The 19,833-nt window shown below is 50.4% G+C and overlaps 2 protein-coding genes across 2 annotated transcripts; one reads left to right on the top strand and one right to left on the bottom strand.

The window, feature by feature from the left end:
• Positions 1-1,189: 1,189 nt before the first annotated feature.
• On the top strand, positions 1,190-2,871 carry LOC137847078 (olfactory receptor 14C36-like). Its single transcript, XM_068665334.1, has one exon. The coding sequence runs from the start codon at positions 1,681-1,683 to the stop codon at positions 2,638-2,640; it is 960 nt and encodes a 319-aa protein (XP_068521435.1). The 5' UTR covers positions 1,190-1,680; the 3' UTR covers positions 2,641-2,871.
• Positions 2,872-14,719: 11,848 nt separating this feature from the next.
• On the bottom strand, positions 14,720-15,729 carry LOC137847282 (olfactory receptor 14A16-like). The gene has a single exon (XM_068665572.1). The coding sequence runs from the start codon at positions 15,727-15,729 to the stop codon at positions 14,776-14,778; it is 954 nt and encodes a 317-aa protein (XP_068521673.1). The 3' UTR covers positions 14,720-14,775.
• Between the last annotated feature and the right edge of the window lie 4,104 nt (positions 15,730-19,833).

Here is a 19,833-nt window from a genome sequence, read left to right as displayed (position 1 = left end):
TTGGGCTGGGCCTCTGCTGCTGAGCTGGGCCGGGCTCCTGGGCCCAAGGGGAGCTCCTGGCAAGCGGGCAGCGCTGCAGAGAGACAGCTCTGCCCAGGAGCAGCTCCTCTGCACAGCGCAGCAGGGCTGGGGGCACTGCCTGCAGAGACACAGTGCTTAAAGGCAGGCAGAAGTGGCAGCATGCCCAGAGCTCACTGGGGGAGAAGACTTCCCAGCCCTGCACCCGGTAAGTCTCTGGCTGGAGGGCAATGCAGCCGCAGTTCGTGGAGGCAGGAGAAGCTGGGGGTGCAGGCAGGGGTGTCCAGGGCTGTGGTGCAGAGCAGGGTCCCTGCTGTGCCCCAGGGGCTGTGTGCCGGGGCAGGGCCTCTGCCGCCTGCCAGGCTCAGCACTCAGCCTGCCCGGGGAGCTGCCCAGGGCGCCGCGGGGAGAAGCTGCGGGTGGAAGGAGCCCCCCCGGCAGGGCAGGGTCCTGCTGCTGGCGGGAGGCTGCTGCCTGGGGCAGCCTGCTCACAGCTCCACAGCACAACCAGCGTGTATCTAAAGGGTCTTTGCAAGAGCCGGGATAAAGTAGGGGATTTTCTGAGCTTCAGTCACAGCTTTTCTGAGCCTCCTGAACTTCCAATCTTCTCTACTTGCCTCAGGTGTAATAGTAATATATGCTGTTAATTCCAAGAAGTACCTGAGACTCCGTGACGGCTGAGAGGTTACAAGGATCTTTTCCTTCCCTTCAGCCCATAGAAAGCTCCACCAGCACACATGCAGTGTCAGCAGGGTCTGCGTGACCTGGGCTCTAGGACGTGCCCCCAGCGAGCTGCCCCTGGGCAGAGCCCTGCTGCCAGGAGGTGTCTGCAGGGCAGAGCTGAGCACCCAGCAGGTGGGATGGGGTCTGTGAGCTGCAGGCAGGAGGCGTGGGGACAGAGACCCAGCTGCAGGCAGGGACAGCTGCAGGCAGCAGATCCATGGGCAGGGGGTGGGAGGGAGCTGCTCCCAGTATCTCCATGGCAGAGGCGATTTGGGCACCTCCCTGCCATCCCTGCACTGATGATGCCTTCATAATACAGCCCCCTGGACTCTTCCCCTCCCCAAGTATAGAGGTCTGTACATAATTGCATGGGAACTTGTTCATGAGTCACCTTTGGAGTCAGCGATGTAATTCAGGTGCAGCTCAGACACGGAGCCTGCACGTTCTGCCATGCAGATATGTTAATGGAGGAAAAGCATCCATGTCCCTTCCTGACGTGTAGGGTTGTGGAAATGCTGTGTGTGGGGCTGTGAATGAGCTGTTTCTGTGTTCAGGTCACCCCATGTTTAGGGCATTCCACTCTTTTCCTGCAAGGGTTCTGCTGGGCTGCAGGCTGTCCTCCACTAGGGCACAGCTCTGCCATAGCAGCTCTGTGCTATCCATGGAGAAGACACGTGAGAGTTAAGGGCATGGAAATGCTACTGGACATCTCGAATAGGTCAGCTGCAATAATCTGTCTGTCTCTTGCTACATGGGGAGAACTGAGACAACCCCCAATATCTGAGGAGTTTGGAGATCTGCACATTGAAATTAGATTATTTTGACCTCAGCACACTCTTCCGAGGTTTGTACAAGAAATCGAGTTTTCCTCACAGAATCTGGCATAATATTTTGCTGTATTTTCCTCCCCAGACAGGTCCCCATGCCCAAAGGCATCAAATGTCCAACAGCAGCTCCATCACCGAGTTCCTCCTCCTGGCATTTGCAGACACACGGGAGCTGCAGCTCCTGCACTTCGCGCTCTTCCTGGGCATCTACCTGGCTGCCCTCCTGGGCAACGGCCTCATCCTCACCGCCGTAGCCTGCGACCACCGCCTCCACACCCCCATGTACTTCTTCCTCCTCAACCTCGCCCTTCTTGACATGGGCTGCATCTCCACCACTGTCCCCAAAGCCATGGCCAATTCCCTCTGGGACACCAGGGACATTTCCTACACAGGCTGTGCTGTCCAGGTCTTTTTCTTCTTCTTCTTGTTTTCAGCAGAGTATTCTCTTCTCACTGTCATGTCCTATGACCGCTACGTTGCCATCTGCAAGCCCCTGCACTATGGGACCCTCCTGGGCAGCAGAGCTTGTGCCCAGATGGCAGCAGCTGCCTGGGGCAGTGGGGTTCTCTGTGCTCTGCTGCACACTGCCAATACATTTTCCCTGCCCCTCTGCCAAGGCAATGCTGTGGACCAGTTCTTCTGTGAAATCACCCAGATCCTCAAGCTCTCTTGTTCACACTCCTACTTCAGAGAACTTTGGGTACTTATGGGTGGTATCTGTTTTGCTTCTGGCTGTTTTGTTTTCATTCTTTTCTCCTACGTACAAATCTTCAGGGCTGTGCTGAGGATCCCCAGTGAGCAGGGACAACACAAAGCCTTTTCCACGTGCCTCCCTCACCTGTTTGTGGTCTCCCTGTTTCTCAGCACTGGCATGTTTGCCTATCTGAAGCCCCCCTCTCTCTCCTCCCCAACCCTGGATCTCTTGGTGGCAGTTCTGTACTCGGTGGTGCCCCCAACATTCAATCCCCTCATTTACAGCATGAGAAACAAGGAGCTCAAGGGTGCTATTAGGAAAGGAATATCATGGATATTTCTGAATGGTGATAAACTTCCCCTCTTTCTCCACAAATGACTGCCTGGATATAATTTGAATGCCTGGTACTTGTTTCATTAAGAATATTGGTATTTTTATCTTTATCCTTAGTTTCATTTCCGTTTATTACTTAGAAAAAAAAGGCTTATTATTCATCCAGCATCTCCTGAAGTATTAAACTGCTCTGTTTACTCTGCACAGTTTTTCCCTCCCTGCATGTCAGCATCAACTCTCCTTTAGCATCTGCTTAATAAAACAGCATCTCTCCAATGCACTGCCTGAAATCCTGCCTCTTCTTTCAAAGCTGGTGTCAGCAATAGGTTTGAGCGTTGCGGTGGTTTCACACTGATGGACAGCTGAACTCCACCACACCACCCTTTCACCCCTGCTCATGAAAGGTACAGACAAAGAAAATGGAGTTGGAAAGGGCTGCTGTGTTTATACAAGGGACAGGGAGATGACTCATCAATTGCAGTCATGGAAGCAGACCCTGTAGGGAGATTAAGGTAATGTTTATTAACAGACTGAAGCAGTGAGAAAAAAAATAAAAAAGAAAAATAAAAAGTGAACTAAAATGATTCAAAAGATATCCACCCTTCTCTCCTCCTCTATCTGCTGTCAGCTGTCAAAACCTGCAAGTCCTGGGCTTAGGGAGGGAGGAAGTGGGGGGCTGGAGAGGGCTGGTGGCTGCTCTGAGAGCCCTTCCTGAGGGTCCCACTGGGCTCAGGGGACAATGGGGCGGCCAGGACTCTTGGGTCCTGATGCTAGGGCTGCTCTGAGCCCAAAGGCTGCTTTAATCACTGCTCTGGGTATCCTCATAAAGATGGAAAATCCAGGGCCAGATTTCCCTGGGAGATATCAGATCATGTCCTGGGTGCTGAGATGCCATCCTTGGATGGCCACAGCTCTGGTGCTGAACCCCTCCCATTTGCCTTCTATGGTGGTTTTACTCTGCTAAGCAGCTCAACTCCACCACAACCTCTCTCTAACTCCTTCTTCTCAAAGGAAAAGGGGGAGAAAATATGATGAAAAGAGCTCAGGGCTTGTTCTCATAGTAAGATCAGAAGATCAGCCACCAAGTGTAACAAAATCATAGTGTCATAGAATCATTAAGGTTGGAAAAGACTTCCAAGATCATTTGGTCCAACAGCAACCCCCTGTATTGTCACAGTCACCAGTTATTGTCATGGGCAAAAATGAATGAGCGTAGGGAAACTAATATAATGTGTTGCCTATCACCAGCAAACTAGAATAATGAGGAGCTACAAGCAAACTAAAACCCACCTTGCCCTCCATACATCCTCGTCTACGTAAACCCCCCAAGTAGCTCAGGGGAATAGGGAATGGGGGCTGCGGTCAATCCATGATGCTTCATCTCCACTGCTCCTTCAGGGTCACTATCTGCCCCTGCTCCAGCATGGGATCCCTCCCACGGGATGCCGTCCTATCCAAACTGATCCCGTGTGCGCTTCCCACAGGCAGCAGCTCTTCAATAATTGCTCTTACACAGGTGCGTAACTTTGGGGTCTGCTCTGTCAGGAGCAGACGGTTGTCCCCCACAGGCAGCAGTTCCCCCAAATCCCCTGTTCCTACAGGGGCTCTCCATGGGCCACAGCCTCCTCCAGGCCACAGCCACCTGCTCCACTGGGGGCTCCTCCACAGGCTGTGGTGTGGAGATCTACATAGAGTCAGAATGCACACAAAGGTCTTTGAATTAAATAATTCATTATAGAACTCTGCAGAGTCAGGTTTCTTGGTGAACTTTTGTAAAGCAAGCATACATCTAGCTTGAATCACCATTTTTTACACACAGCAAACTTATGAAACTCTCTCTCTGGCTACTTTTAATTGGCTGTTTCAGCTTTTCCTAACTTACCTTTACTGAGTTTGTGCATTACAGAGGACCAGGCGCAGGGGGAGGAGGGGTACTGGGAGGCAGGTGGGGAAAACACCATATTCCACATTAACATACATTACCATTTTTATTGGTGTGATTTTTAATATGTTAATGACACTTAATGAGCAAAAGGTCAGTCTGGAATCTCCCTGCAGTTGTTTTTCTCCTTTTTGTTTTTTATCTTCCATCCCTTATCTCCTTTGCTTCTGGTATCTCAAGGCTACCTGTCTCCCTGTTTTCTTTAGGTTTCACAGAATCTTGGAATGGCCAAGGTTAGAAGGGACCTCTGAAGATCATCTAGTCCAACCCCCCTGCCAAGCAGGATCACCGAGAACGCATTGCACAGGATGGCATCCAGGTGAGTTTTGAGTATCTCCAGAGAGGAAGACTCCACCACCTCTCTGTGAAACTGTCACTCTCACAGTAAAGAAATGTTCCCTCATATACAGTTGGAACCTCCTGTGCTTCAGTTTGTGCCTGTTGCCTCTTGTCCTGTCACTGGGTACAACGGAGAAGAGTCTGGTTCCATCCTCCTGACGCCCTCCCCTCAGATATTTATACACATGGATGAGGTCTCCCCTCAGTCTTCTCCTCTCCTATACAGGCCCATTAATCTAATGCTCCAGTCCTCTAATCAGCTTAGTAGCCCTCCTCTGGACTCTCTCCAGTAGTTCCATGTCCCTCTTGTCCTGGGGAGCCCAGACCTGGACACAGGACTGCAGGTGGGGCCTCACCGAGACTGAGTAGAGGGGGAGGATCACCTCCCTTACCTGCTGGCAACACTCTTCCGAATGCACCCCAGGATCCCGTTGGCCTTCCTGGCCACAAGGGCACACTGCTGGCTCGTGCTCAGCCCGCCGTCCCCCAGGACTCTCAGGTGCCTCCCTGCAGAGCTGCTCTCTAGCAGGTCACCCCCCCAGCCTGTTCTGCTACTTGGGGTTATTCCTCCCCAGGAACTTTCCATATGGAGTTTGCTTGTTCATTTGTTTGATTTTCCTTTCTGGCTTTGTGATAATGTTGCCTACACAGAAATGCCCTTCTCCATTCCTTTGTATCTAAGTATTCCCATCTGTGAGATCCATGGTTTCTCTAAACTATGAAACAGGTTCTCTGTGTATTTAAACCAAACAAGTCTTGGTCTGAGACCCATTCTCAGCAGATCAGGAGTGAATGGAAACTGGGGCTGTGGTGGCAATGCCCAAAGCCCTGCAGCAGCCTGCAGTGAGCACTGCTGTGGGGCCATCCCAGCCTGGGAGGTGGACAGAGGACAGGGAGCTGGGAGAGCTGGGGGCCAGCTGGGCCAGGCTGGAAGCTGCCCAGCAGAGAGAAACATCTGTGTTGAGCTGGGATGTGCAGCCACGCAAGGGGAGGACACACACTGCTGGCTTTGGGTCGTGTGGCAGGGATGGAAAACAGGCTGGTGCAGGGAGGGAGGAGGCCAGGCTGTGCCCATCAGGCACAGACAGAGCAGGTAGGTGGCCCAGGGCTTTCGTCACCTCTTGTCATCCATGTCCAGCACTGGCTGCTCCCCCCAGGTTTAGGGGTGCATTTGGCTGCCAGGCCATCTCCATCCTTGTGCCAGTCTCAGGGCCTGTGTCAGGGGAACAGCCAGCCCTGCTAGCCTCTGTCCTGGCCCAGAGCCCTGAAGACTTGGAGCAGGGCTGTCTGCAGAGGCTCCCGTGGGATGTGGATGGGTCAGGGCAGGGGCCGGGTGTGGCATAATGACCACACGGACACGAGGGTTCTTTTAGGATCTGTAACTGCTACATCTTTATTGATGACATAACTTCAGCTATCCCTTATCGAGGACAGGCTCCCTTCTTATACCATTCGCCCCCCAGAAGTACTTTTCCACTAACTATTCATTGGTCAACAACTTTGCCCTGCAACAGCAAACACCCAGCATCTTCCATGCCTTAATGGCTGGAGAACAAGCAACCCCAGACAACAAGGGGTCTCCTGAATCACCCTTCTTTGTTCCCTCTAAACTCTTTACATTCCTGATGGTCTCATCATTAAGAGTCCAATGTTATCACCAACCATGGGGCTTGTGGACCCCCATGGCCACACTCCCACAGCTGGGGGATGGAGGGGGATGCAAACGCAGGAGGGCCATGGCAGGTGGGGACCCCAAATGTGAAATTGGGATTGTAATAGCAGGACTTGACCCAACCCTGAATGTACACTGCCATGTGCGTTGCCTTGGCAGCATGGCTGTGGGACCATTTGTGGAGCAGTGGGGCTGGGTCGCTGCAGGGATAGGGCACTGAGATGGGCCATGAAGGATCTGCCAGGGGGTGACAGCAAGGACAGGCTCCAAAAAAGAAACTTACTTATCTTACCTTTGTGGTGGACATATGCTTTTAGGAAAGGCAAAGCTCACCTAGAGTTGGTGTCTGCAGGAATATCCAGCCATGTGTACACAAAGACACAATCTTTTAAACACACATGGATGTGCACACGCAGGCGGGTATGGCTGAGCACTCCCAGAGCAACTGCAACTGGAAGAAGGCAGGACAGAGAGATGCGATCAGGTACAGGGTATCTGGAGTCTCTAGAGCAAGGACCAGACCTCTGGTCTCCACTGCTCCCCTCCATCTCTCTTTGCCGTTTGTCCATAGCTCACATCTCTGCCCACCAAGGGCACGTGAGATACTGCTATCCCTCACAGCCCTGCCTGTACTCTGCTCCTTTCTCCCGCTGTGCTTTGTCACACCCAGCGCTTTCTTGTGCCTTTTCCCACAGGCTGCAACCCCATGTCCAGCTGGCATCACTGCAGGGCAGCCCTCTCCAGGGCCCAGGCATCTGCCTTCAACTTCCACAGCTGCTGCTCTCTGGCCTGCCTGCTCCTGGCCCATCGCACTGTTGTAAGGAGGTGACCTCAGCAGCAGCAGCCCAGCCATGGTGGACAGAGCTGTCCCCTGCCTGAGCTGCCCCCTGTGTCCCATGGGGTTTGTGATGCACTCGATGACATCGCCGTGTCTGCCTGCCTGCCACCCGGCAGTCAGGTCACTGCAAGTAGGAATTGCATCACAACCCACCTCCCAGCCGTGTCACTGGGACTTTCCTCCACGTGTCCCTTCTCCCCAGCTCCCAGCACTTCTGGGTTGGTTTCCTGATAGTTTGGGCGATATAAAATTCTAGAATCCCATCCACTTGCCTGTGAGTCTCCCAGTTATCTATATGTATGCAGTAACTGTGTATATACTTTTCCATTTACTTGCACATATATCTGTAGTTACAGATGGAGCTATACAAATATATATTTCTATGCACACAGAAAGATGTGAATATTCCCACCAAGAAAGGCAAATAATACAGTTATGATTGGAACAACTTTAGCCATCTGAAGCATTTCATGAAACATTTTCACTCTGGTTTCCTCTAACATGCAGGAGAGAGTGACATGCCATGGAAAAGATCCTCCTTGAAGCAATGTCAAGATACATGCAAGACAAAGAGGTGATCCGAGAGAGCCAGCACGTTTTCATCAAGGGTAAATCGTGCCTGACCAATCTGGTGGCTTTCTACTATGGAGTGATTGCATCAGTTGAAAAAGGAAGATCAATCGATGTCATCTTCCTGGACTTCTGCAAGGCCTTTGACATGATCGCACATGACATCCTGCTCTCCAAATCGGAGAGGTATGGATTTGATGGGTGCACCATTCAGTGGATAAGGAATTGGCTTAAACTCGCACCCAGAGAGTGGTGGTCAATGGCTCTATGTCCGAGTGCAGGCTGGTGATGAGTGGTGTCCCTCAGGGGTCTGTCCTGGGACCAGTACTGTTCAGTATCTTTATCTATGACATAGACAGTAGGACCGAGTGCACCCTCAGCAAATTTGCAGATGACACCAAACTGAGTGGTGCTGTTGATATGACAGAAGGAAGGGATGACATCCAAAGGGACTTGGACACACTTGAGAAGTGGGCCCATGTGAACCTAATGAGATTCAACACATCTAAGTGCAAGGTGCTGCACCTGGGCCGAGGCAATCCTGGGCATGAGTACAGGCTGGGAGAAGAACTCATTGAGAGTAGCCCTGCAGAGAAGGACTTGGGGGTTCTGTTAGATGAAAAGCTTGATGTGAGTCGGCAGTGTGTGCTTGTGGGCCAGAAGTCCAACTGTGTCCTGGGCTGTATCAAGAGATGAGCAGCCAGCAGGTGGAGGGAGGTGATTGTCCCCCTCTACTCTGTCCTTGTGAGGCCCAACTGTGTAATTGCACTTCTATTTGTCATTTCTATTCTATGTCAATCTTTTCTTGTATAGCCAACCCTTGGAAGGTGCACCTCATTGGAGGCAACTTGGATTTGGCTCACTGTTGAGGTCTGTGGGGTTTGTTTGTTAGCTTGGTTGGTGTTAGATGTTAACAACAAAACCAACAACAAAAACTGTGTCAGTGTGCAACCAGTTGAATGAGGAACAGAGGTGGGAATGGGTGCAAAGGAGCTGTAACAACAACCTGCAGAATACAGTGTAGAAGTCTGGTGTAAGGAAAAGTGATGCAAGTCCCAGGTGGCTGATGAGAGAAGTGGTGGGGATGGAGAGCTGAGCAGCAAGGCTGACCACACAGTCTAGAACATCAAGGAACTGTTTTCTACCTCTCCAGACCTCCTTAGGAGGCAGATTGGATCCATTACAAATAAAGAATGATGGTATCCGTTCTTCTGAAAACTCTAAACTAATGGAAAATAATCTTAAAGAAGTAAAATGCACCTAGAAATCTGGTAATTGAATACTTTCTCTTTAAACTGCATTCTTTAAACCTCGTTAATTAACTGTATAAGTCTTGGAGACCGGATGAAAATGGCTGAATGGTAATGAGCCCCATGGTGCATTTGGTGCTGTGTCCAGGAACTTCAAGTAGTGAGAGGAGAATGATGTAACTGCAGGAGAAGTAAAAGTCAGAAGGAATCTTTGAAGTGTCTAGGAGCATTAATGGGCCCCAGTGAGGGTCATTACTGACAAAGCCTCCCCATGGACTTGTTAGAGCACACAATTGGAGGCCATGATTGCAGGTAGAGAAAGGCACTGGGCAGGAGACTCTGCTGCTGAGTAAAGGCCTTGGTTTGTTTGGTGAAGCAGAAAGGCCAAGCCCTGGCGCCCAGCCCCTGGGCAGGGAGGTCCTGTCCCTCACCCATGGCTCAGGGCTCTTCCTGGGGCAGTAGGATGTGGGGTGTGTGATGCTGTGTGAAGGACAACGCTATGACACCTGCTGGCCTCCCCACTGGGTTGCAAGGAGGCAACAAGGCCCCATTGTCATGAGCACAGCATGTGTCCTCGTCAGCCTCAGTAGCAGAGACAACTGCCATAACCAGGGGGACAAAGACCTTGGTGTTGCTGGGGCCTTGCTACCTTGCCAGTGCTCTTGGTATTCTCCAACGCAGGCTGTCCTGCACTGTCCTATCCCCGCCCCCAAATCACCCTTCAAGCAAGTGTCCTAACCCATCAGCCTTCTGGTACACTGTGAGCTGATCAGACAGATGAAACCTTACCAGCATCTTCCAATCCACATACCTGCTGCTGGCCTTCCAGCTTCTCAGGGAGATGTGACAAAGCTGTGTGCCTGTTGCTGTCCCACCGTATAATTAGGCAGAAGGGACTTGAAAACCCACACCCAAGGCCTCTTCTTGAATGGGGCCTATCAAGCTCTGTTGTAGTTAGATTCCAGGGGCTGAAGCTGATTGGTTCAGTTTAGCAAAGAGCAGACTATATGTATATATATAATTACATTTATATATATATATATATGTATAAACTAAGCAAGCTTTATTATGAGCTATTTGCATACATACAGACCCCAGGGCGATGACACTGGTACCGATGAGCACGGTCGTTTTCCCAGTCAATGATGTACTAGAGGAAGGAGTCAGTAGGCATACTGCTTGAACGGTTGTCCCCACTGAGGCAAGGTTGTCCTTGATAGTGCATCACATCTCTCTCCTCTGGTGGAGTACTCATTTTATCCCCTCCTATCCAGTAGCTGTTCTGACATGTGGGGCCAACACATGTTACAACGGCCATCATGCTCCTCCTTGATGTTGCATAATCACGACTATAAATGCACATGTGCACCATTTGAGTTGGTGTTGAACTGGCTCCATGAAAGTTGTTACTTCATCCATCATTATCTTCCCCTGCTGCCCTCTGGCCAGCTTTTCCAGCTGCAAGTGTCATGTGTACAAGCTAAGCTATAAACTTTCTCCAGCCTTGCCACAGTCTTGCCAGCATTGTCTCAATCATCTAATTGACACAAATTACTACGCCATGTATCACAAACTGCTTCAAATATACACTCTTCAGAGGATCTACTGTGTTCGTAGTAACACATGATGTACATGTATCTCTACCTCTGCTCTCTCCTAATTCCAAGATTTAATAAAGACATTCAACAGTGTTGACCCAAGTGCTGATCACTGAGGGATACTGCTAGGAACTGTCTGGCAGGAGAACTTTGCACCACAGATGACACCTGGACCTGATTGTCCAGCATGCTTCCCACCCACAGCCTCATCCATTTGTTAAGTCCACATAGCACCAACCAGGCTAGAAGAAGTCTCTGGCAGACAATGTCAAAAGCCTTCCTAAAGTGCACGTAGACAGCATCCCTTTCTTTCCCCTCACCTATGGGTTCAGCAATCCCGTTTTTGTCCAAGTGCCTGGAGGTGGCTGTAGCTTGGTCCATCACCTTCTGAGGGACTGAGGTGAGGCTGACCAGCCTGAATTCTCCCCACCCTCCTCTGTCCTCTTCCAGAAGAAAGGTTTGATGTCATTCCAAGTCTCCAGAAAGCTCTCTGGTCCCTCTGGCACATTTCCTGACACAGTCCAAAAAGGCAGGGGAGGGTGATGCAACAGACAGGGGCATTTGCAATGAACCTGTGCAGGGCAGGTGAGATGGATCTCATGGGGATGGTGGGGATTGTTCATGGCATCATACATGGAAGCATCAGGGCTTTGTGAGGCGTCCATGTTTGAGCTGGCCTTCTGCACTTCTCGTACACAGAACGGTATTCAGAGACACAAGTCCTTCCCTTGCACACCCAAAGGCAGGGCATTGCAATGATTGTGGTGTCTCTCTGGCTCCTTCTGCCTCTCCTAGAGTCTGGGGGGCATCTCAGCCCTGTGGTGCATTGCCCTTCTGGGTACTCGTTTGAGATACCCTATGGCATGCGGAGTGGACACAGACTGAAGACATTAGTGCTCACTCAGGTTCCCCTCAGCACATTACAGAATCACAGAATCATTAAAGTTGCAAAAGACCTCCAAGACCATCTGGTCCAACCACAGCAAAATCAAATGATCGGGAGTAGAGCAAAAGCAAAAGCAAAATGCAGCCAATAAGAAGTGATCTTGCAGAAGTTGCGCCCTTATGTGCCCAAGTGGCATGGGCAGTGCTGGTTTCCCTCTCTAATGTGGAAAAGGCTGGGTCCCCTTCTCAAGAGAGAATTTTTGCCAGGAAGAAGTGCTTTTCTGTGACTCCTCTTTCTGCACAGCAGAATGACAAAAAGACAAACATTTCATCAAAGCTTTTCATACAGGCCCTACTGCAGACAGGAAGCCTCACCGTGAGCTCTGGAGGGAACCCAGAAGACTGTAACTAGCACCAGGAAGATCCAGCAAGCTCAAGATATCTTCTATAGAGTAGAAAATTTTTGAAATTGGAAAGAATTCATGTCTGTGAGTGAAGGAGAAAGACATATGTTATGTCAACATGGCAGTGCTGAAGGCCCTTACAAAATCAGAGATGATGAAGTTTCGTTTTGGCATTTGTGCCTTGGCCTAGGAGGTGGGGAATGCCCAGTGCTGGGGTGTCTGTGCTCAGCTGTACCCTGTGAGTTGACCTTGCTCTCTTCCCCTCTGTAACTCTCCACACTTGGATGGACACATGAAACATCCACAATCCTGGAGGATGCATGAACCTCCTGGAGTGATGCCCCTTTATTGCAGGGGGACAGTGAAATACATGAGATGCAGGGAGAGAGCACAGTGTGTGTAGCAGTGAGTGTGTATGAACGTAAATGATTCCATAATTCTATAGAGAGCATGGTCAATGGGGCATAGGGCACCCTCAGCAGGTTGCTGAGGACACAAAACTGGGAGAAGTGGTTGATAGAGAAGAAGGGTGTTCTTCCATCCAGACAGACCTCAGCATGCTGGGGAACTGGAACCTCAGGAATTTTAACAAAGGGAAAAGGAAGTCCTTCCCATAGTGAGAAATAAGTCCTGCACCTGTACAGGCTGGGGAGGGACTGATGAAGAGACAAGGACCTTGGGGTACTGGTAGACAGCAAGCTGACCATGAGCCAGCAGGCTGCCCTTGTGTCAAGGGTGGCCAACAGCCTCCTGGACTGCATTAGACAGAGCATTGCCAGCAGGTCAAAGGAGGCGGTCCTTCCACTCTGCTCAGCACTGGTAATGCCATTTTTGCAGTCCTATGTCTGTTGCTGGGCTTCAAAGTACAAGAAGGACATGGGTTGAGAGAGCTGGTACTATTCAGCTTGGAGAAGAGACCGTTCCGAGGGTGTTCTTGTCAATGTATATACATGTCTGACAAAAGGACAGGATAAGGGAACCAGGATGTTCTCAGGGTGGATGAGCAGCAGGACAAGAGTCAATGGCCACTAACTGACCCTAAGAAAACTTCTCTTTACTGTAGATGACTGACGAACATTGCCCAGAGAGATACTGCAGCTTCCATCCTCGGGGATGTTCTAAACACTGCTGGATCCTGTCCTGGCCAACCTGCTCCAGCTGGCCATGCTTGAGTGGGAAGTGCTTGAACTAGACAGTCTCCATAGGCCTCTTCCAACCCTCATTATTTTGTGATTCTGTAATGCCCAACAGTGTTTCTGAGAAATTTTCTGTGGTACCCTCATCCTCGATGAGTCCTGCAGCCCATGGATCAGAGCTGCATTTTGAGGATGAACATGGTCACTGGGTAGTGCTGAGAACAGGGCCAGACAGGGATTACAAAAGCCAGCAACGTCACAACACACAGAAGTGCCCATTACCCCTGGCTCCACTGTCCAGCCCCTTCCCCTGACAAGACTTAGGGTCACAAAGGACCTCTGGAGCTCTCTCGCACCATGGTCTGCTCTGAGCAGGGATAACTTGACTAAGAGATCGGATTGGTCAGTACTTTCTCCTGACCAAGTGTTAATTCACAATCGTGGTGATTTATTTTCTCCTTAAAACCATTATAAATTTCTTTCTGCCTTCTTCAAGCCTAACTCTATTAGGTGTGGCTGGGATTGAGTTAACATTCTTAGAGCAGCTTAAATAGTGTTGTTCTTTCTATTTTTTCAAGGGCAAGAAGAAGGACCAATGAGACTTATAGGCTGGTCAGCCTCACCTTCTTCCCTATGAAGATAAGAGAGCAGCTCATCCTGTCAACCATTTACAGGCAAAGAAAGGACATGAAAGTCATTGGCAGTAGTAAGCTGGACTCACCAAAGGGAAGTCATGCTTGAACAACTTGCAAAGGGAAGTCATGCTTGAACAACTTGAAAACGTTCTATGATAAAATGACTGATACCTCAAGCATTTTGTGAAATTGTGTGATCTTGGACTAAGGCTCCTGTGAAAGCTTCTCCTATCTGTTCATGCAACAACAAGCCAATTGGGATCTTGGGCTGAGGGTCCCATGTGCACAGTGATGGTCAACAGTTTCCCAAGCTAATAGAGTATCCACATTTTTGTCTATCAGAAAATTTCCAGCCCAGGTCAGCTCCTGTCTGATCCCTCCCCATTCCTCCTCTGATCAGGCCTGGTGCTCCTGGCTTCCTCCAAATGCTTCTCACAGGACCCTGAGTGCTGCTCCGCAGAGAGAGGGGACCGTGATGCCCAAGGTGCTGCAGTTACTTTGTACTGGCTAAGATGGTCAAAGTAGGAAACACCCACAATGCACAAGAGTCCAGTCCTCATTCTGCAACACACCTCCCTGTGACCCCCACCCCTGAACCTATGGAAAACGAAGCACAGCCAAGACAATGGAGACTGCAATTCCTGAAGCTAATTCCTGTTTTCATAAGGAAAAAGAGACCAGCCTTCTGTTTCTGCAGTGAGGAGACACCCTTTTATTAGAGATGCTCCTCAGGAAGACAGAAAAAACACCTTGAAGACAACTGTACAGAAGGCCTTTGGGTTAGCAGGCACAGCAGGTTCATGCTTTTGGAGATGAGGGGTGGATAAATACATTTGTGTATTAACATGATCATCAGAATTTAAAAGAAAAAATGCACAGACCTTCCCTGGGGTAAAAGAAGGAAAAACCTGTCAGGAAACATGGGCATCTTCCTGCTCCTGACTGTGAACCCATTGAATCAGTTTCCAGAGGGCATATATGAGTTCCTGGTTCCTCATGCTATAGATGAGGGGGTTCACTGCTGGAGGAATCACAGAGTACAGAACTTCCACCAGCAGATCCAGAGATGGAGAGGAGATGGAGGAGGGCTTCAGGTAGAAAAACATACTGGTGCTGATAACCATAAAGACCACGGCCAAGTGAGGGAGGCACGTGGAAAAGGCTTTGTGCTGTCCCTGCTCAGAGGGCATCTGAAACACAATAGTGAAGATTTTAATGTAAGACAGGATAATGAAAACAAAACATCCTAGAGCAAGGACAAAACTGCTGGCAAACACCCCAACTTCCCGGAGATAGAAATCTGAGCAGGACAGTTTGAAGATCTGTGGGATTTCACAGAAGAATTGGTCCAAAGCATTGCCTTGGCAGAGGGGCAGAGAAAATGTATTGGCAGTGTGCAGCACAGCATTGAGAAAGCCACTGCCCCAGGCAGCTGCTGCCATCTGGGCACAAGCTCTGCTGCCCAGGAGGGTCCCATAGTGCAGGGGCTTGCAGATGGCAACGTAGCGGTCATAGGACATGACAGTGAGAAGAGAATATTCTGCTGAGATGAAAAATAGAAAGAGAAAGACCTGTGCAATACACCTATCATAGGAAATGGCCCTGGTGTCCCAGAGGGAATTGGCCATGGCTTTAGGGAGAGTGGTGGAGATGCAGCCCAGGTCGAGGAGGGCAAGGTTGAGGAGGAAGAAGTACATGGGGGTGTGCAGGTGGTGGTCGCAGGCTATGGCGGTGAGGATGAGGCTGTTGCCCAGGAGGGCAGCCAGGTAGATGCCCAGGAAGAGCGCAAAGTGCAGGAGCTGCAGCTCGCGTGTGTCTGCAAATGGCAGGAGGAGGAACTCGGTGATGGAGCTGCTGTTGGACATCTGATGCCTCTGGACATGGGTCCTGTTCATGGAAGGAATTACAAGTGAAAAGTCAAACATGTACAACACCTATTGCATATCTTGTAGGAAGTGCCCTCCACACCACATCAAAGACATACTACCTCCTGCTCGATTCTGGAAGAAATTTGTAGTGCTCCTTGGCCAGAACTCTGACTGTGCTCTGTTGGCTAAGGCTCGGTCTGTCAGCAGGAGTCTGTGAGCAGAGCCCTTGGGCACTGGGGGAATCAGTCCTGCTCTGCTTCCAGAAGGCATAAATGAACTGGGTGCAACCTCAGATGCCCACTGTCCAGGGACATCCTTCTCATTGCAGATCTGGAGGAGTAGGTCAAGTAATCCCTCAAGAAACAACATAATTGATGTTGTTGCTGGCTGTAGGCTGAGGTATCTAAAAGGTCTTTGTAAAGTGCGTCACTGAGCTGTACATCTTTTACAGAGGAATGTTCTTGGAGCCTCAGTCTCTGACAAACACTATAATTTCATTACTAACCCCATGGCTCCCCAGCAGGGCATGAAAAAGTTAACTGATACTCAGGACAACTCTTATCCTGGAAGTAGCCCCTACCTTGAACACTGCCTTGATAAATCTAGTACAAAGATATCTGAATTCTCCCCCAGCACAAGGGAATCCAGAGCCCAGACATGAAGTCATGGTGGGGGACATTTCTTCCTCCTTGTGGCCACTTCCAACCTTCCAGGATGCGCCAGAAGGGACAAGAGAACACATATCCGGGCCTTCTTAATGTCTGGGTCCTCCTGGGTATGTAGGCAGAGGGGATCCCACAGGCAGCATGCCCACCAGGTGCCTTCTGCTGGCCTAGCAGGGCCAGTGGCAGATGTCAGCCCAAAAGTACAGATCCCAGGGAAAAGTCAAGGGTGACCTGTCAGCTACTTCAGGCAGAAGTGACCTCACAGTCCCTTTCTGTGACATGTTCCTGCTGCTGCCCTATCAACTGCAGGGACAGAAGTGACCTCACAGTCACTGCCACAGTCACATTGCTCCTGCTGGGGCAGGAGATCCTGAGGCAGAGCTGAGCTGATCAGAGCATTCCCTCCCATCCCCTCCTTGTGGCCCACAAGCTGATCAGATCCATGGCCCCTCGCATTCATCTTTGAATGCCATGTGACTGCACAGCAACCTCATGGTTCCTGCCCTGACCCAAGGGGCCAGGCACCTCAAGTTAAGGGTTGGGAGAGGGGTTGAAGGAATGGAGAGGGGCACAGGAATAGGGGCTTTGGGTGTTAGGTGTTCATGTATGGGATTAGGGACTAGAGCTCACCTTTCTGGGTTAAAGATTAAGCAAAGGTTTAGTGGGAGGGTTTGGTCTTTTGCTTGTGGTGGCAGGTCTGTGTTTTTTTAGGTATGGGCAAGTATTTTGGTTTAGGGTTTTGTTTAAGGCTGTCAGGAAATTGTGTAGAGTTAAGCAGAGCATTTTACTGCTAATATTAAGGGCAGGGATCAGGGTTATCAAGAGAGTAAAGGTAAGGACAATGATCTATTGGCTGAGTTTGGGCTTCAGGGGATACTTTGAGGTCAGGCATTAGAGCAGTGGATTCCCGTCATGGTGTGGAGTAGCATTTAGGTTTAGGGAGTAATGTCACTGCTAAAAATAGGGAAAGGGTTTATGTGACTGTTTTTAGTTAGTGTTACAGCAGAAACACTACCTGAACCTTCTAACATCTCTGAAACTATTTCTTTTGCCTGGCCAAGCTCCTCTTCCCTCTCACATATCTCACATCTCTCCTGGCCAGGCTTCCTCTGATTTCCCCATATCAGTCATCCTCTTAGGGGAAGTTTTCTGATGGCTTTCATGATCTCGGAGTCTCTGTCTCACCTCTGTTGGCTACTCCATTCCTGAGACAGACACAGCACCTAAGCCAGGATGGAAAAGGACACAAAGGTCTGTAGGAGTACCCTGCACAATGTGCCCAGCATCTCTGCACCACACTGAAATGGTGCTTCCTGCCTACAACTTTTGGATCTAGAATGGCTGCTATGGATCCAGGGTAACTTTTCCCAGGCCCTCATACATGCTTCGGTTTGTTATGGGCGTCTTGGAGGCAGTGGCAGTTTCTTTATAGAAAACTGAAAGCAACCCTGAAGGATGGCTTTAGGTAAAAGCTGAAACCTCGGATGTGAACACCCCTCTTCCTCTATGGGGTTTACCAGGCCCTTGGGAAGAGAGGATCTCACAAACTACGTGCAAAGCAGGTGCCTTCTGCTTGCCTTTCAGGTGCATTCGCAGATGTGAGCCTAAAGGCACAGATCCCAGCCAGGAGTCAAGGGGTGACCTGTTGGCTACTTCAGAAAGGAGTTAGCTCACAGCAGTTTAACAGCCATTCACTTCCTGCTGGACTTTGAGTTTCCGAGGCACCACTGACCTCATAATACCACACCTACATAACACCTCCTTTTTGTCCCAGGACCTGTCCAGGTAGAAGTGAGCTGGTTGTGATCCTTCCGGCCCATGGCACTGCTGCTGGACTCCCAGCCTCTCTGACGCACAGGAGCCAGTTCCGTGCCAGTCCTGGGCGGTGCCAGGGCAGGAGGGATCTTGCAGGCAGTGTCCAAGCCCTGTGCCTATTGGTGATCTCTCAACTCCTTGCACAAAGTGAAGATCACACTGGTGTCCAGAAGCCATGTGCCTGCAGCTGGCCTAGAATACACTCAGGGGAAGTGCCCTCCCAGCCCCATCTCGAGCCCATCCCCAACCCCAGCCCCAGCCCCAGATCCATCCCCAGCTGACGATGTTGCTTTTCAGCAACATCGATGTTGCAAGGGGGTTGTGGTGCCTGGGGAACAGGGGCATTCTGCAGGACCAAGCTGGGCAGGCTGGGAGGCAGACCCAGCTCATTGGGTCTCTGCCATTGCCCCAAGGCTGCAAGAAATTACTCGCCAGACTCCTTTGCCGGGATGCTGTATGCCCTGGAGCTGCAGAGCTGTCTCTGCCAGCTCACACCAGATTTACCACTTGAGCTCTGGTCAGTCCACCTGGAACAGGCTCACACTCTGTGATTGTCTCCCAGGCTCATATTGCCCCTGCAGATCACCTGGGCTCTCCTGGAAGCTCCTGGTTCCCTCCAGGTTAAATAAATAAATAAATAAATAAATAAATAAAATCTCATCTGCCATCAGCCCCATCATGTTCTGTGGAGCCCGAGTGCCTAGGAATTGGAAATACTCATCAGCTGCCCGGCTACTAGCAACTAATAGGGAACTTGTGAACCAGCCCCAGATCCCTAAAAGTCCATTCTGGGACTCCGCTTTCACTACACCAAGCCCATGTGGAAAGCAGTAAAGCATGGAGCCTCTTTGGAGTTTCTTCCTTGGGCTTGTTCTTAACAGCAGCTTTGCAAGAAGGCCTCAGCCTTCAGGCAGTGCCCCGAGGAGATCCCCTCTTAGGCAGGAAGTGCTGCAGTGGAGGCCAGCTCTGCCACTGCTGTGCCCACCGCCTGTCCCTGCCTGCAGTCCCAGCTCAGCCCCACAGCACCACTGGCACCAAGCTACAGGAGCAGCCACGCCTGACCCCACCAGCAGGGCCCAGCAGGAGAGGGTGGCAGTGGCAAGAGAACAGCTCTGCATGCACCAAGCACTGGTGCTCCCTGGCCATGCTGCTGAGATGGGACTCTTTTCCTCTGCACACAGGCACTGTCCCTGCAGAGCCAGACCAGGTCTCAGAGGAAGGACGCCAGACAAAGAAGGCAGTGCAGGCTCCTTTATTTTGTTTCAATTCACAGAGAGCCTGGCTCCTCATGTATAGAGTCTTTGAGCTACACTTGACAAGTAGACCCTGAAATGGAAATGTCACGAACTATATTATTTTAATGGGCAAAATAAGCCAAATTAAAACTATGAAAAACCTCTAATAAAAATGCGTCCAAGCACACAAACAAACAAAAGGATATTGCCTACAGGAGTAGTAATTCACATTATGAGTCAGATGCAGAAGCAGATTGGAAATATACCGTGTCTTAAACACATCCAGTCAGCAATTTCCACAGGGCAGTCTCGAGGTCCTTGTTCCTCATGCTGTAGATGAGGGGGTTCAGTGCTGGAGGCACCACCGAGTACAGAACTGTTACCAC

Source organism: Anas acuta, chromosome W, assembly GCF_963932015.1.
Source record: "Anas acuta chromosome W, bAnaAcu1.1, whole genome shotgun sequence".
Taxonomy (NCBI): domain Eukaryota; kingdom Metazoa; phylum Chordata; class Aves; order Anseriformes; family Anatidae; genus Anas; species Anas acuta.
The sequence above is the reverse complement of the archived record's forward strand: the minus strand, read 5'-3'. Positions and strand labels throughout refer to the sequence as shown.

Bases quoted from the DNA above. Each gene is read 5' to 3' on its own strand.
- LOC137847078 (XM_068665334.1), top strand. From the start codon at position 1,681: ATGTCCAACAGCAGCTCCATCACCGAGTTCCTCCTCCTGGCATTTGCA.
- LOC137847282 (XM_068665572.1), bottom strand. From the start codon at position 15,729: ATGTCCAACAGCAGCTCCATCACCGAGTTCCTCCTCCTGCCATTTGCA.